We start from the raw sequence: 13380 nt of genomic DNA, 5'->3' as shown, positions 1-13380 counted from the left end.
GCAAAAGTATGTGTGCCTGTACCTTTAAATTTCCCTTACGACACGATGCGGTCGGTGATGGGGCTCAAGTCTGTTGGCATTCGCTTTCAAAAGCAAAGGAAATTTTGCTCTGTCCTTGACTTATCAGATTTCTTCTGCCTTTTGTATCTTCTTGATTCTTGACTTATTATAAAATAAAACGTGTCTCACACTCTCACCTCTTGTTTAATCACGTCTCTGCCAATACCGAATTGTACACGTATTTTTAATATATACAGGAACAGCGTTGAGCCACTGATCTATTGAAAATACGTACTCTCTCCTACTGGTAACCCAAGTCCAAGTGACACGGTCTCCAATATAACTTTGACTTCGTGTTTTTTATAAAAATATTTTTTAAGATAAATCTATTCATAATATGGTTTTCACATTTCCAAACTCAACAACTTTAAAAATTACTCATGTTTTATATTCCCAACATTTTGATCCAAACCTTATCCAAACAACTTGAATTACCGGTACGGAGGTTGTATGTACTTATACCCTAGTGCGGATACTTTCTAAAAGCCCGTTCGGCTGGTCAGGTTTGGGCTGATTTTGGATGTTCAATAATATTCTGGAAGAGAGAATAAGCTGAAACCTCACCAGCCGAACACCCTAGGTAGTTACGTACTAGTAGTGCAGTAAGCTTTGCAAATAACTGCCGAAGGAATGATTGACTTGGTAAAGCTAAATCGTGAAACCGGTTTTATGCTAGCCAATGATATGCAAATAACTGTACGGTATGGTGGTATATGTATTTGTTTTGGACATGTTTCTGGTACTATCTCTAGTGATAGTGAACCATTTTTTGACAAACGGTTAATAAGCGTAAATGAGTACATCTACTGAGCTTTCAGAGTGACAGGGTGGACCCAACAGGAAACTCAGTCAGAGACCACATTGGAAATTCATTTGGAAATCTTGAAGCTTTCTTAAGCATCAAGCCCTCAATCAGCGTTCAAGGGGGGCTACGGCTACTATCAAATCATTAAGACGCTCAAGTTTCAGCATTGACTGGACCATATATAGAAGTGTAAGCATCGTCGAGTCGTCGTCCTGTGATGCTTCTGCATCACGGTTCATCGCCGTAGTTTCAGGGTAACTAGACAAAATCTTCAAACACTTATGTCCAAGCATTCGACGGTCAGAGAGGCCTCCACGGCAATTCAGTCGCAATGACAAAATACAGATTACAGAGTGATGGGATGATAATAAAAGAGACAAACTTGAAGCGAATTCAGACCTGACGACTACTGTCCACCTCTATATCTTGCTCACTCCAATGCATCGTTGCCCATGCTCCTCATGCGCTCGAATTTGTCGCATCTTATTACTTGTGAACTTTTGTCCGAGGCATTCACCTGTCACAAATGCCCTGGGCGGGCTTATTAGAAAAAACGCCCGTAGGCCGCCACTGAAGCGTGTGATTTATGAAGGCTCTAAAACTTGGCCAATAACTAGTTCACTGAACTTGGCATTTGGGTACAGGGAATGAAGCATTCCCCTTGGTTCTAAAAAACAAGGTTTTAGACCTTGTTTAGTTTCTCCTCTAAGGTTTACTTCCTACATCGAATGTTTAGACATATGCACAAATATTAAACATAGACTAAAAAATAACTAATTGTATAGTTTGCGACTAATTTACGAGACGAATCTTTTAAGGCTAATCAGATAATTTGACAACGCGGTGCTACAGTACCACATGCGCTAATGACGGATTAATTAGGCTTAATAAATTCATCTCGCGGATTACTAACGGATTCTTTATAATTTATTTTTTTCTTAGTATCCGAGCACCCCATGCAACACCCCATATGATACCCTAAAACTTTACACCCTGTATTTAAAGGCCTTGCTCCCCCCCCCCGGTGGAGGCTGCATGAGAAAAAGTGATCATCAACACAACATATCAACTTAGATATACAATCCTCTATCAAAACCACTACCCCTACGCAGACACTGTCCAAGAGGAACTTGGACATTCATCCACTACTATGTTGGAGGCACCATGCACCCATGTATACTGTTAGTATGGATACAGCCTACAGACGTGGAGCATTTGAAGGATCTTTCTTCGCCTTATCGACCCAATGATTGGTTTTTCGTATGGCCTTGCAGTTCTGTTTTCCAGCGGTATTAGTCATTCAAAGAATCTTTAAACAAAATAAAACCCCTCAAATGTCCTGTTCCAAAACCCTACAAAAAAACAAAAACAAACATGATTGAGAAGATATCAACCAAATACTCCTAATTAGAGAACAAATATCTGCACAAAGATATGGAAGGACCAGTTCAGTTGTCAGGTATTTATATGCATGATGTTCTATGGTTGAGCTGTTCGGCATTAGAGCTAAACAGAGATCAACACATGTATATAACAAGAAAGAAAAGGCAGCAGCCCATATGCAGAAGACCAGGTGTGAATTTGTTACTTACACTTTACAGGAAGGTCGTAAGCTAAGCAGTATAATCCTGTCCATCTGTACATGACCAGCTTATTTCACTTGTTCAGTTCTCGAACCAACGGCCTCAATATATCTTCACTGCTGCCTTCAGCAAATTCCATTTCCTTCACCTTCTCAAGCTGCCTAAGGAGATCCAAACCTATCGGGAGCATATGTGGACGGGATCTACACGATTGCAGATACAGAAAATTGGGATTTATATAACAAATGGCAACAGGGGGAAGTAGTGTGTGAACGTAAACTACATACCATCGATGGCACATATCTCTGGATGAAAGCCAAAATAGCAGCTGACCAACAGCGGTGAGCTGGGACAGAAAGGCAATTGTCAGAATGCTCCAACAGTAAACACACCTTACAGTCGATAGATTCACAGGTCAGAGTATATGATTGATATCACTCTTGGACACAACAAAATATTTTGCCATGGCAATTCAAACACCAAAATGAGTCTTAGTAGCCCACAGTCCACGCGGATAAGGAAAAGGTTAAAAGGATTACTCCACACAATTAAATGAATGATATAAAGTGGACCTAATAAGCCTCTACTTGTTAAAGAAGTAGGAATACAAGTACAAGAAAGACTCACTGGCAAAAGCATGAGATTCCTATAGGACCAACAGATGCCAAATCCGGTCAGGGTTCTTTGAAGAGCTGCTTTTCCTTCTGAGTTAGTTCATCCCCAATAAGAGCTCTTTTTTAGCAAACCCATAGCAGCTCCGTATCAATTGCTAAGGTTGTGTCCCCTGCAACACAGTCTGTGCAGAAAAATATGATAAGAAACAAGAAGTTTTTTATAACTAGTACAATAGAAGTATGGAGTTAACAATATTGCGATGAGCGCCTTTGGTTTGGCAAATAGGCTTTTGGATAAGTTAATTCGATTATTCAACCCCCTACTACAATCTTTCAAAATGATACCATGCCTTGAAGTGTCATTATTGTCAACCACAACAGAGGAAGAAAACCTTGCAATTACTACTATGGGATCTTGGTTTAGGATGGTCATACGTTGTAGTCTCCTTGACCTCTCCACTGATTTTAGTTTATGACATTTCTTTCTTGGTAGCCTGACCGGAAGGAACTGATGAACCAGGCGATGGCGCAGTTGTTTCGTCTGCGACAACCATCTCCTGGAAAACAGGACTTGACTTAATAGACAATTCTTTGAAAAGGAAAAAAATTGTACGCATTGAAACCAACCATTGTGGTTAAGAATCATAACTCAGAAACAACAGAACTAACAATACAAGATGCAATAAATCTCATAACGTTTACAGAATCACTGCTGAGGTCCTGTTCCAAGAGTTTGCTCAATACTGAAGAACCAGTAATTTGTTATTCAAGATCCTGTTAAACAAGCATACCTCCTCCTTTTGAGCTTCATCTGCCACTCTTCTGCACTCGCTTTTCTAACTCAATCAGCTCCGCCTTAAACTGTTCAAAGCGGAGGATGTCATTTGACTCCGCATCTTTCTTCTCCACATTGGCGACAGTGCCCTTCATCAGCAATAAAAATGGGATAATTACCATAAGATTAGGAATACGCTGCAATAAGAATCTTAAGAGAGAAAATTAATGGTATTCTTTTGAAGACCATAATTATTTTCAGTAATTAATTAGAGCCATGGTCAAGGACTCTGTCATTAAAACAAGGATGCATCTTGGAAATCGCTTCACCGCAAAATGCTGGTGTGTTCTTTAATGCACAAAACAAACTGCAAATATACAGTACAGCATACATACATCCTGATCTGCAAGAGCTGGATCAACTTTCTTTCCCAAAGACCGACCAAAGAAGTCCCAAAATGGACGGCGTTTATTATCCACCCTGACAAGAGAAATAGGAAACAACTGAACAGGTCTGCTTTACTACCCCGAAATCACATAAGCTATCACAACCATGTTTGAATTAGTTAATTAGATTAGTTACAAGAATACTCCACCTGCTTCCTGATTTTTGTGGTGCTGATGTATCGTTCGTCCTGCTACCTGTCTTTACACGTCCTTCCTCTGCAGGTGCATCGGCCTAATAAACCATAAAAAAAGCACATTTACCATGATTGCAAACTAATTCTAGTTCCAACTGTAGTGCAACCAAGTATGCAGTTTGGCATGTACTGTTCCAACTGGTACATTAAGCAAATAATATCTGATATCATTATGCTGTAAAACACCACCAGAAGGATAGACAGATGGTGACCGCTGCTTAGCATTAGAAATTACACTTAGGCCCATTTGTTTAGGCTTTTGATTTAAAAAGCTGGCTTCTATGGGATGTCTTGTCCATTGGCTTTTGAATAAATATAAAATGTATAACCCTCAGAACAGATCCCATAGAAGCCACCAAAAGCCAGCCTGTTCGCTTGCTCGTATACGATCGTGGATTATAAGCTGGAACAGTATTTTTCTCTCACACCAAACCAGCCAGCAGTAAATAATCCACGATCGTTTACGACGAAACGAACAGGAGGCTGTCTTCAGACTGCTTTTGGCCTCTAATACAAATACAGCGCTTCTCAAAAACCAATTTCAAAATCTAGCGTTTGTTTCACCTTCTGCCTTTTGACCAGAAGACAAAAGCATAAGCTGAAACCAACAGGCCCCTTAGAGAGGATTACAAACATTGACGGGAAATTACATTGAGCTCCCATTGTTTAATTGAAAATAGATGCATCTGATGTGATGATATCACTAGCCAATGCAACTAAATCATATTTTGGCTAAGATAACAACAGAAGCAAACTTATGCAATTCATGAGCTACAGTAATCGGAGTAACCGTTCTCGCCTGGCAGTATCCTGATGGACTGACCCTGATAAGTGGAGTGCACTGGAAATCCATAAAAGGAACTCTTCCCAATACAATGAGATCAAAGACTTGTAATTGTAAGAATGCATGGCTATCCTTTATTAGAAGCAACATGTGTGGGTAAGAGATACTGAAAATAAAGAAAGCCAAAAGGCTCACCTCCAGATATTCTGCTTTTGCTCGAAAGGATGCCTCAAGAAACTCAGCTTCTTTCTTCAGTCTTCTTATCATTTCAAGATCAGAGCATGCAGCCTGTAGATCCTCCTTACCAGAGTTCGAAACTGGAAACGTGTAATTCTTGGAGCAAATTTTCTAACTTAACCAAAGCTTCTTCAACACTTTCAAGTGACTGCAATGATTAAAACCGATGTCGTCAACGCTTCAACAACTGAAGATAGCATCTATTTTAGAGGCAACTATCATCGTAAACTTGAAATAAGTAGATGGCATATCCAAAATAGATTTAATTGCAAATGATATCTGTCCACCACATATGCAATTGTCCATCCTTTTACTCGTGAGATCTTTCAATACATCTAAGGGCATGTACAATAGTGCCACCTGGACCATCTATTACATCAGTAAAATCTTAGGTGAAGCAAACTAGGAGAGCATATGATGTATGTAAGTATGTTATCTCTTATATAAGAGATTGTCTCTTAGAGTTTGCTGGGTACATAGAGTCAATGCTATACTAGTTCTCTAATTTCTTGTGGAGGCATAGGAAACATACAAAGAAACAGCATTTTATAGTTACCATTATACCTTTGAGGTTCATACTAAGAATTATATCAATCGTATAGAACATAAATTATATCAATCGTATAGAACATAATTTTTTCAGATGTGCAAAATGTGAAAATATATAGCAATTCTTAAAGGCATTCCGCAATAAATACCTTGTCAAAGGAAGCTAACTCTGTTCCAGTATCTAATTCTTCTTCAGGTTCTTGGAAGCCACAGCTTTTGACATATTATTTCTGCAACATGTTTAGCAAACAAATAAATCTACTGAGTGGTAGAGAACAAAACAATTCAAGCTCCTGCTTAACGCTTACCTTGATATGTCAAGCTCCTTCATGCAGTCACTCAACATAGCATGTCTACAATTATTAGCATGCAGTAGAAAATTAATCACTAATCACAAATCCATATCTGCTTTTTCAAAAAAAAAAACATAAAAACAAATCCCTATCTGCAAAACAGAGAAAGATAAGCATTGTCGTGACCAAATAATTACATACCCCTTAGAAAGGAATTTTGCTGCCTTCACATTTGAAGGGTTCTCAAGCCATGAGCTGTACTTTATAAAACTAGCCATCCAGTAAGAGCACACATTTAGGATTCTTGATATGACTTCTCCTTTAGACACTTCTTCTCTACCTTCAGTATCAGTTTTTTGCACTTGGAATATCATCATTGTAAAAGGAAGCCACTCGAGCTCTTCACAGACTACCTGACGTAAGAAAGGCACATGAACACTGAATGCTGAGTAGCATTAGAAGCTCAGTATATTGCCTGCATACTGACCTCCACATACAGCTGATATGAACTAATCGAGGACAGCTGTGGATATATAGTACACTCCCACCGATAAGATACCTGGGTTATTGTAAGCCCATGATTCAGTACAGTAAATCATATTTGGGTAATAAAGAAGGTATATCATCTTATTAACTGAAACATCATTTCAGTGAGAAAATGGAAAAATATAAATTCACATAGATCATACCTTACAATACCATTCAGTGAATCATCCAAATCAGTCAGACCCTTGGAAGACAAATATCCTTGTGTGCTTCTACCCAAAGCAATGAAAAAACCAAATATTGCAAGATCCTTTTCCAGAACCTGCAATGAGGAATAAATAACTATATAAATTTGAAGCAAAGGACGAGATTTCTATGACTAGATGAAAAGATCACTTTTAGTTTCAACCTCAATACTTTCACTTGTTGTCAGTCTTGACCATATCTTTTCACGATCAAGTGCCCGGAGTAATTGTTTCTGAACCAGTTCAATCCAAAATGATATCTCAAGTCCATGATCATTACCAAGTTTAGGAACAGCAGCACGAGGACCAAAATTATACAAAAATTTCTCTCTGAAGGCCAATATCTTTCGTCAAGTTTATATGCTTTACTTAGAGGGGCAAACTCAAGAAGCATATCCATGAATCGACCAATAATATCAGGCACCATTGAAGAAAATTGCTGACAAGAAACTTTTGCTGATCCAAGCTTTGTGATTGCAGCAAGACAGATCAAACCTAGCATAAGCAGAGAAAGATCACTTTCACTAGTATTCATTGGCTCGCCTTCAACGGCATCTGACAGCAAACAAGAGAAAAATATCAATGAGTCTTGTACTAGTTACTGGCTATGAGCATGTTACAGTCCAAAAGAGGAATAGAACTTACATTGCTGTAGCAGAGTTAAACATTGGATCATTTTCAAAAATGTTTACAAATTGTCTCACCACCAAAGGATTTTGATCGATGAATACCATTCATAAAATGTAGGTTCCCTCTTAGACAATTCATTCTTGATAACACTCTCGAGGGGGTGAGCAGGCGGGACAAACTGCAATAAAATAAAGGGTTAAGTCCAATTTACAACCCTCCAACTTGCAGCAAACGTTCAGATTTCAACCTCGAACTTCAAAAACCGGACAACTTTGGCCCTCCAATTCTCGGAAAGTTCAACTTCCAACCTTCTGGGCGGTTTTGCTGGTGAACAGTAACTTTTGATATTTTTGGGAGCGCTGAAATTTTATATTATTTTTTCGAGCATCTTAACGTCCTCAAATGAAAAAACTCAAAACTACAAAGTTGTAGATCTCATCGAGGTCTACAATTTACATATAAAAATTATCTTCATCCGACATCGTATTGAAGGGTTTTCTATTTTTTGAAATTTGAGTCTCATCACGCGATAAAATATGGTGCTAAAATTTTATATTATTTTTTCGAGCATCTTACTGTCCTCAAATGAAAAAACTCAAACTACAAAGTTGTAGATCTCATCGAGGTCTACAATTTACATATAAAAATTATCTTCATCCGACATTGTATTGAATGGTTTCCTATTTTTTGAAATTTGAGTCTCATCACGTGACAAATTGTTTCACTCGCGTGATGAGACTCAAATTTCAAAAAATAGAAAACCCTTCAATACAATGTCGGATGAAGATAATTTTTATATATAAATTGTAGACCTCGATGAGATCTACAACTTTGTAGTTTTCAGTTTTTTCATTTGAGGACAGTAAGATGCTCGAAAAAATAATATAAAATTTTAGCACCATATTTTATCGCGTGATGAGACTCAAATTTCAAAAAATAGAAAACCCTTCAATACGATGTCGGATGAAGATAATTTTTATATGTAAATTGTAGACCTCGATGAGATCTACAACTTTGTAGTTTTGAGTTTTTTTATTTGAAGACGTTAAGATGCTCAAAAAAATAATATAAAATTTCGGCGCTCCCGAAAATATCAAAAATTACTGTTTACCCCGCAAAACCGCCAAGAAGGTTGACAGTTGAACTTTTCCAAGAGTTGGAGGGCCAAAGTTGTCCGGTTTTGAAGTTCGAGGTTGAAATTCGAACTTTGCTGCAAGTTGGAGGGTGTAAATTGGACTTAACCCTAAAATAAAACATCACTGAATAGACACCCAACAAATGGAACAAATCATAACAGAGAGGATGAATCCAATGTCACTTGAACATACTACAAGCCTACAAGTAAAAGCAATCAATACGATACAGATTCATCTTCATTTATGCAGCTGCCGACTAAAACCTAAATGAATTATGAAAACAACACATATTTTAGTTAGCACCGTGATAAAATAAAACTATTCCTGATGCTTCAGCTTTGGCAGAAGTATGCATGCTAAATCCATGCAAGACATTTAAAACTCTTTTGGTTAACTATATGTACCCAAAGTGAATAGAACTAAGGCACCAAGACCTTCATGTTAATAATTTAATAGCATTCTACCTAGTCACATATTGTTTTACACTCTTTCGTTAATATACTTCAGTTATGTGAGTTTGCCAGTTTGCTAATTGAAAATTGCTGGACTACTTCCGGATCAAAAAAAATGCAACTACAACTTAGCACTATAGACCTCAGCAGTAACTTGTTTCTCACTGAGAGTAAATTTCCAATTAGAATTCAACCTCTTCTGAGATCAATCAGCCAATAAATCAAAAGGCATACTTAAATCTTAACAATTTAATTTAGATGTAAAGGAACTTTTAAAATAGGACGTTGCTCCTAGAAAACTTCAATGCAAGGGATATCATATACTTAGAAACAAATGAGTCTGCTCCAAAACAACATTTAAGCAGTATGATATGACAGCAAAGGAAAGGGCTAGAAGGTAGACCTCCGTTGAACAAACACATTAATATCTCTATCTCTGCCATTCCCACGAGATGAAACATCAATAACTGCTTGCAACAATGAGTCTACAGCAGCCTGCAAACATTTTTTGTAAGATTTCAGTGAATGGAAAATATGTATCTCACAGGAATTTTGGACTATGGTGAGCACAACAGCAGTGAGTGTGTTGAAGATATCGTATAAGAACAAAGAAACATTGACTCAAAGCAAGTTCAGTTATGGTGCTTGGCTCTAAGCTGGTTATAAGTAGCAGCATCTTAACATGTGATTAAACAAAGAACATTCCAAGAGACATTTATGTTTCGTTTCAGGTACACTATAAACCTAATCTTTACCTTTTTCATGACTTTAATATTGTGTTGATATAGTAAAAAAAATCAGAATGACGAGATAACAATGACTGTAAATGTTCTGTTTCTTCATGTGAATACTGAATAGGGGAAAATGTACGTCTGCAGAATGTTCAGTACTGTACCTGGTAAGACAGTGATTTTATCCAAGCATTGTTCTCAACACCCAACCATGTCTTTGGAAACCACGAGCTCTTTGACGATTTGCTGTGCTCTATGAAAGCCAACTCAATAGATCTTGCAGCATCATGTACTGACTGGACGAGTCCATTGCTGATATCTTCACTCTGCAATGCTTTATTCAATTTCAACCTTATTTCATCAATGTTGCTTGTCGAACCAACTTGCGCAGCTCCATTAACAGATACACGGTTGCCATCATCGTCAGAAGCCAATGGAATAATGTGAACCATCCTTCTAGTTCTCTGGAAGAGTCCCTTGTGTCTCCGAAACTCCAACCATCTAGCACTGTGGATGGTCCTATCACACTCCGACGGTGAGTTCCTCAAGTAGCACTTCCTCTTCGAAATGCGGGAATGGAATTTGTAGCTCTTTACATCAACAATGCTTCTACATACGAATCTGAAACCATATACTTTCTCCAGAGTATGAACCTTCGATGTGCTGCAAACACAAACCGTTTGAACCATCAATACATCAAATCTGAAAAAATGCACTAGAATTCAGCTATACCAAGATCAGAAACTCTTGATATCAATATCTATAAATATATCTATATTCTATATTTCTATATATCTTATACTCATAAACCTAACTAGAATGTGTGCCTGTACCTTTAAATTTCAGCACGGAGTACTTTTGCAAAAGTATGTGTGCCTGTACCTTTAAATTTCCTTACGACACGATGCGGTCGGTGATGGGGCTCAAGTCTGTTGGCATTCGCTTTCAAAAGCAAAGGAAATTTTGCTCTGTCCTTGACTTATCAGATTTCTTCTGCCTTTTGTATCTTCTTGATTCTTGACTTATTATAAAATAAAACGTGTCTCACACTCTCACCTCTTGTTTAATCACGTCTCTGCCATACCGAATTGTACACGTATTTTTAATATATACAGGAACAGCGTTGAGCCACTGAAATATTGAAAATACGTACTCTCTCCTACTGGTAACCCAAGTCCAAGTGACACGGTCTCCAAATATAACTTTGACTTCTTGTTTTTTATAAAAATATTTTTTAAGATAAATCTATTCATAATATGGTTTTCACATTTCCAAACTCAACAACTTAAAAATTACTCATGTTTTATATTCCCAACATTTTGATCCAAACCTTATCCAAAACAACTTGAATTACCGGTACGGAGGTGTATGTACTTATACCCTAGTGCGATACTTTCTAAAAGCCCGTTCGGCTGGTCAGGTTTGGGCTGATTTTGGATGGTTCAATAGTATTCTGGAAGAGAGAATAAGCTGAAACCTCACCAGCCGAACACCCTAGGTAGTTACCGTACTAGTAGTGCAGTAAGCTTTGCAAATAACTGCCGAAGGAAATGATTGACTTGTAAAGCTAAATCGTGAAACCGGTTTTATGCTAGCCAATGATATGCAAATAACTGTACGGTATGGTGGTATATGTATTTGTTTTGGACATGTTTCTGGTACTATCTCTAGTGATAGTGAACCATTTTTTTGACAAACGGTTAATAAGCGTAAATGAGTACATCTACTGAGCTTTCAGAGTGACAGGGTGGACCCAACAGGAAACTCAGTCAGAGACCACATTGGAAATTCATTTGGAAATCTTGAAGCTTTCTTAAGCATCAAGCCCTCAATCAGCGTTCAAGGGGGGCTACGGCTACTATCAAATCATTAAGACGCTCAAGTTTCAGCATTGACTGGACCATATATAAAAGTGTAAGCATCGTCGAGTCGTCGTCCTGTGATGCTTCTGCATCACGGTTCATCGCCGTAGTTTCAGGGTAACTAGACAAAATCTTCAAACACTTACGTGTCCAAGCATTGACGGTCAGAGAGGCCTCCACGGCAATTCAGTCGCAATGACAAAATACAGATTACAGAGTGATGGGATGATAATAAAAGAGACAAACTTGAAGCGAATTCAGACCTGACGACTACTGTCCACCTCTATATCTTGTTCACTCCAATGCATCGTTGCCCATGCTCCTCATGCGCTCAAATTTGTCGCATCTTATTACTTGTGAACTTTTGTCCGAGGCATTCACCTGTCACGAATGCCCTGGGCGGGCTTATTAGAAAAAACGCCCGTAGGCCACCACTGAAGCGTGTGATTTATGAAGGCTCTAAAACTTGCCAATAACTAGTTCACTGAACTTGGCATTTGGGTACAGGGAATGAAGCATTCCCCTTGTTCCTAAAAAACAAGGTTTTAGACCTTGTTTAGTTTCTCTCTCTAAAGTTTATTTCCTATCCCATCAAATGTTTAGACATATGCACGAAATATTAAATATAGACTAAAAAATAACTAATTATATAGTTTACGACTAATTTACGAGACGAATCTTTTAAGGCTAATCAGATAATTTGACAACGCGATGCTACAGTACCACATGCGCTAATGACGGATTAATTAGGCTTAATAAATTCATCTCGCGGATTACTGACGGATTCTGTAATTTATTTTTTTATTAGTATCCGAGCACCCCACGCAACACCCCATGTGATACCCTAAAACTTTACACCCTGTATTTAAAGGCCTTGCTCCCCCTCCCGGTGGAGGCTGCATGAGAAAAAGTGATCATCAACACAACATATCAACTAGATATACAATCCTCTATCAAAACCACTACCCTACACAGACACTGTCCAAGAGGAACTTGGACATTCATCCTCTACTATGCCCCGTTCGCTTTGCTGAAAAAACAAGCCGAAACACTGTTCTGGTAGATTTGTTGTGAAAGAAAAATACTATTTCGACTAATAAAACAAGCTGAAAAGTACGGATTATAAGATAAACTAACAGGGCTGGCCATATGTTGGAGGGCACCGTGCGCCCATGTAAACTGTTTAGTATGGATACAGCCTACAGACAGACGTGGAGCATTTGGAAGGATCTTTCTTCGCCTTATCGACCCAATGATTGGTTTTTCGTATGGCCTTGCAGTTCTGTTTCCAGCGGTATGTCATTCAAAGAATCTTTAAACAAAATAAAACCCTCAAATGTCCTGTTCCAAAACACTACAAAAAAAAACATGATTGAGAAGATATTAACCAAATACTCCTAATTAGAAGAACAAATATCTGCACAAGATTATGGAAGGACCAGTTCAGTTGTCAAGGTATTTATATGCACGATGTCTATGGTTGAGCTGTTCCGCATTA

At 38.1% G+C, this 13380-nt stretch overlaps 1 protein-coding gene and 1 pseudogene across 1 annotated transcript; both read right to left on the bottom strand.

Moving 5' to 3' along the window:
* Window positions 1-2521: 2521 nt before the first annotated feature.
* Window positions 2522-7609, bottom strand: LOC136531902 (uncharacterized; annotated as a pseudogene).
* Window positions 7610-7722: 113 nt separating this feature from the next.
* Window positions 7723-10959, bottom strand: LOC136531904 (uncharacterized). Its single transcript, XM_066524564.1, has 4 exons — window positions 10919-10959; window positions 10185-10683; window positions 9693-9784; window positions 7723-7879 (listed from the first exon to the last, which is right to left on the bottom strand). Exons 1-4 carry the CDS (start codon window positions 10957-10959, stop codon window positions 7750-7752), a joined length of 762 nt encoding a protein of 253 aa, XP_066380661.1. The 3' UTR covers window positions 7723-7749.
* Window positions 10960-13380: the final 2421 nt, after the last annotated feature.

Source organism: Miscanthus floridulus, unplaced genomic scaffold (genome assembly GCF_019320115.1).
Source record: "Miscanthus floridulus cultivar M001 unplaced genomic scaffold, ASM1932011v1 fs_473_3_4, whole genome shotgun sequence".
In the NCBI taxonomy this organism is placed as follows: domain Eukaryota; kingdom Viridiplantae; phylum Streptophyta; class Magnoliopsida; order Poales; family Poaceae; genus Miscanthus; species Miscanthus floridulus.
The sequence above is the reverse complement of the archived record's forward strand: the minus strand, read 5'-3'. Positions and strand labels throughout refer to the sequence as shown.

Excerpts from the sequence above, each read along its gene's own strand:
- LOC136531904 (XM_066524564.1), bottom strand. The coding sequence starts at position 10,959 with ATGCCAACAGACTTGAGCCCCATCACCGACCGCATCGTGTC. Across the intron at positions 10,684-10,918 it reads ATCACCGACCGCATCGTGTC|CACATCGAAGGTTCATACTC; the intron begins GTAAGGAAATTT and ends TTGTGTTTGCAG. Across the intron at positions 7,880-9,692 it reads AATGTGTTTGTTCAACGGAG|TTTGTCCCGCCTGCTCACCC; the intron begins GTCTACCTTCTA and ends ATTTTATTGCAG.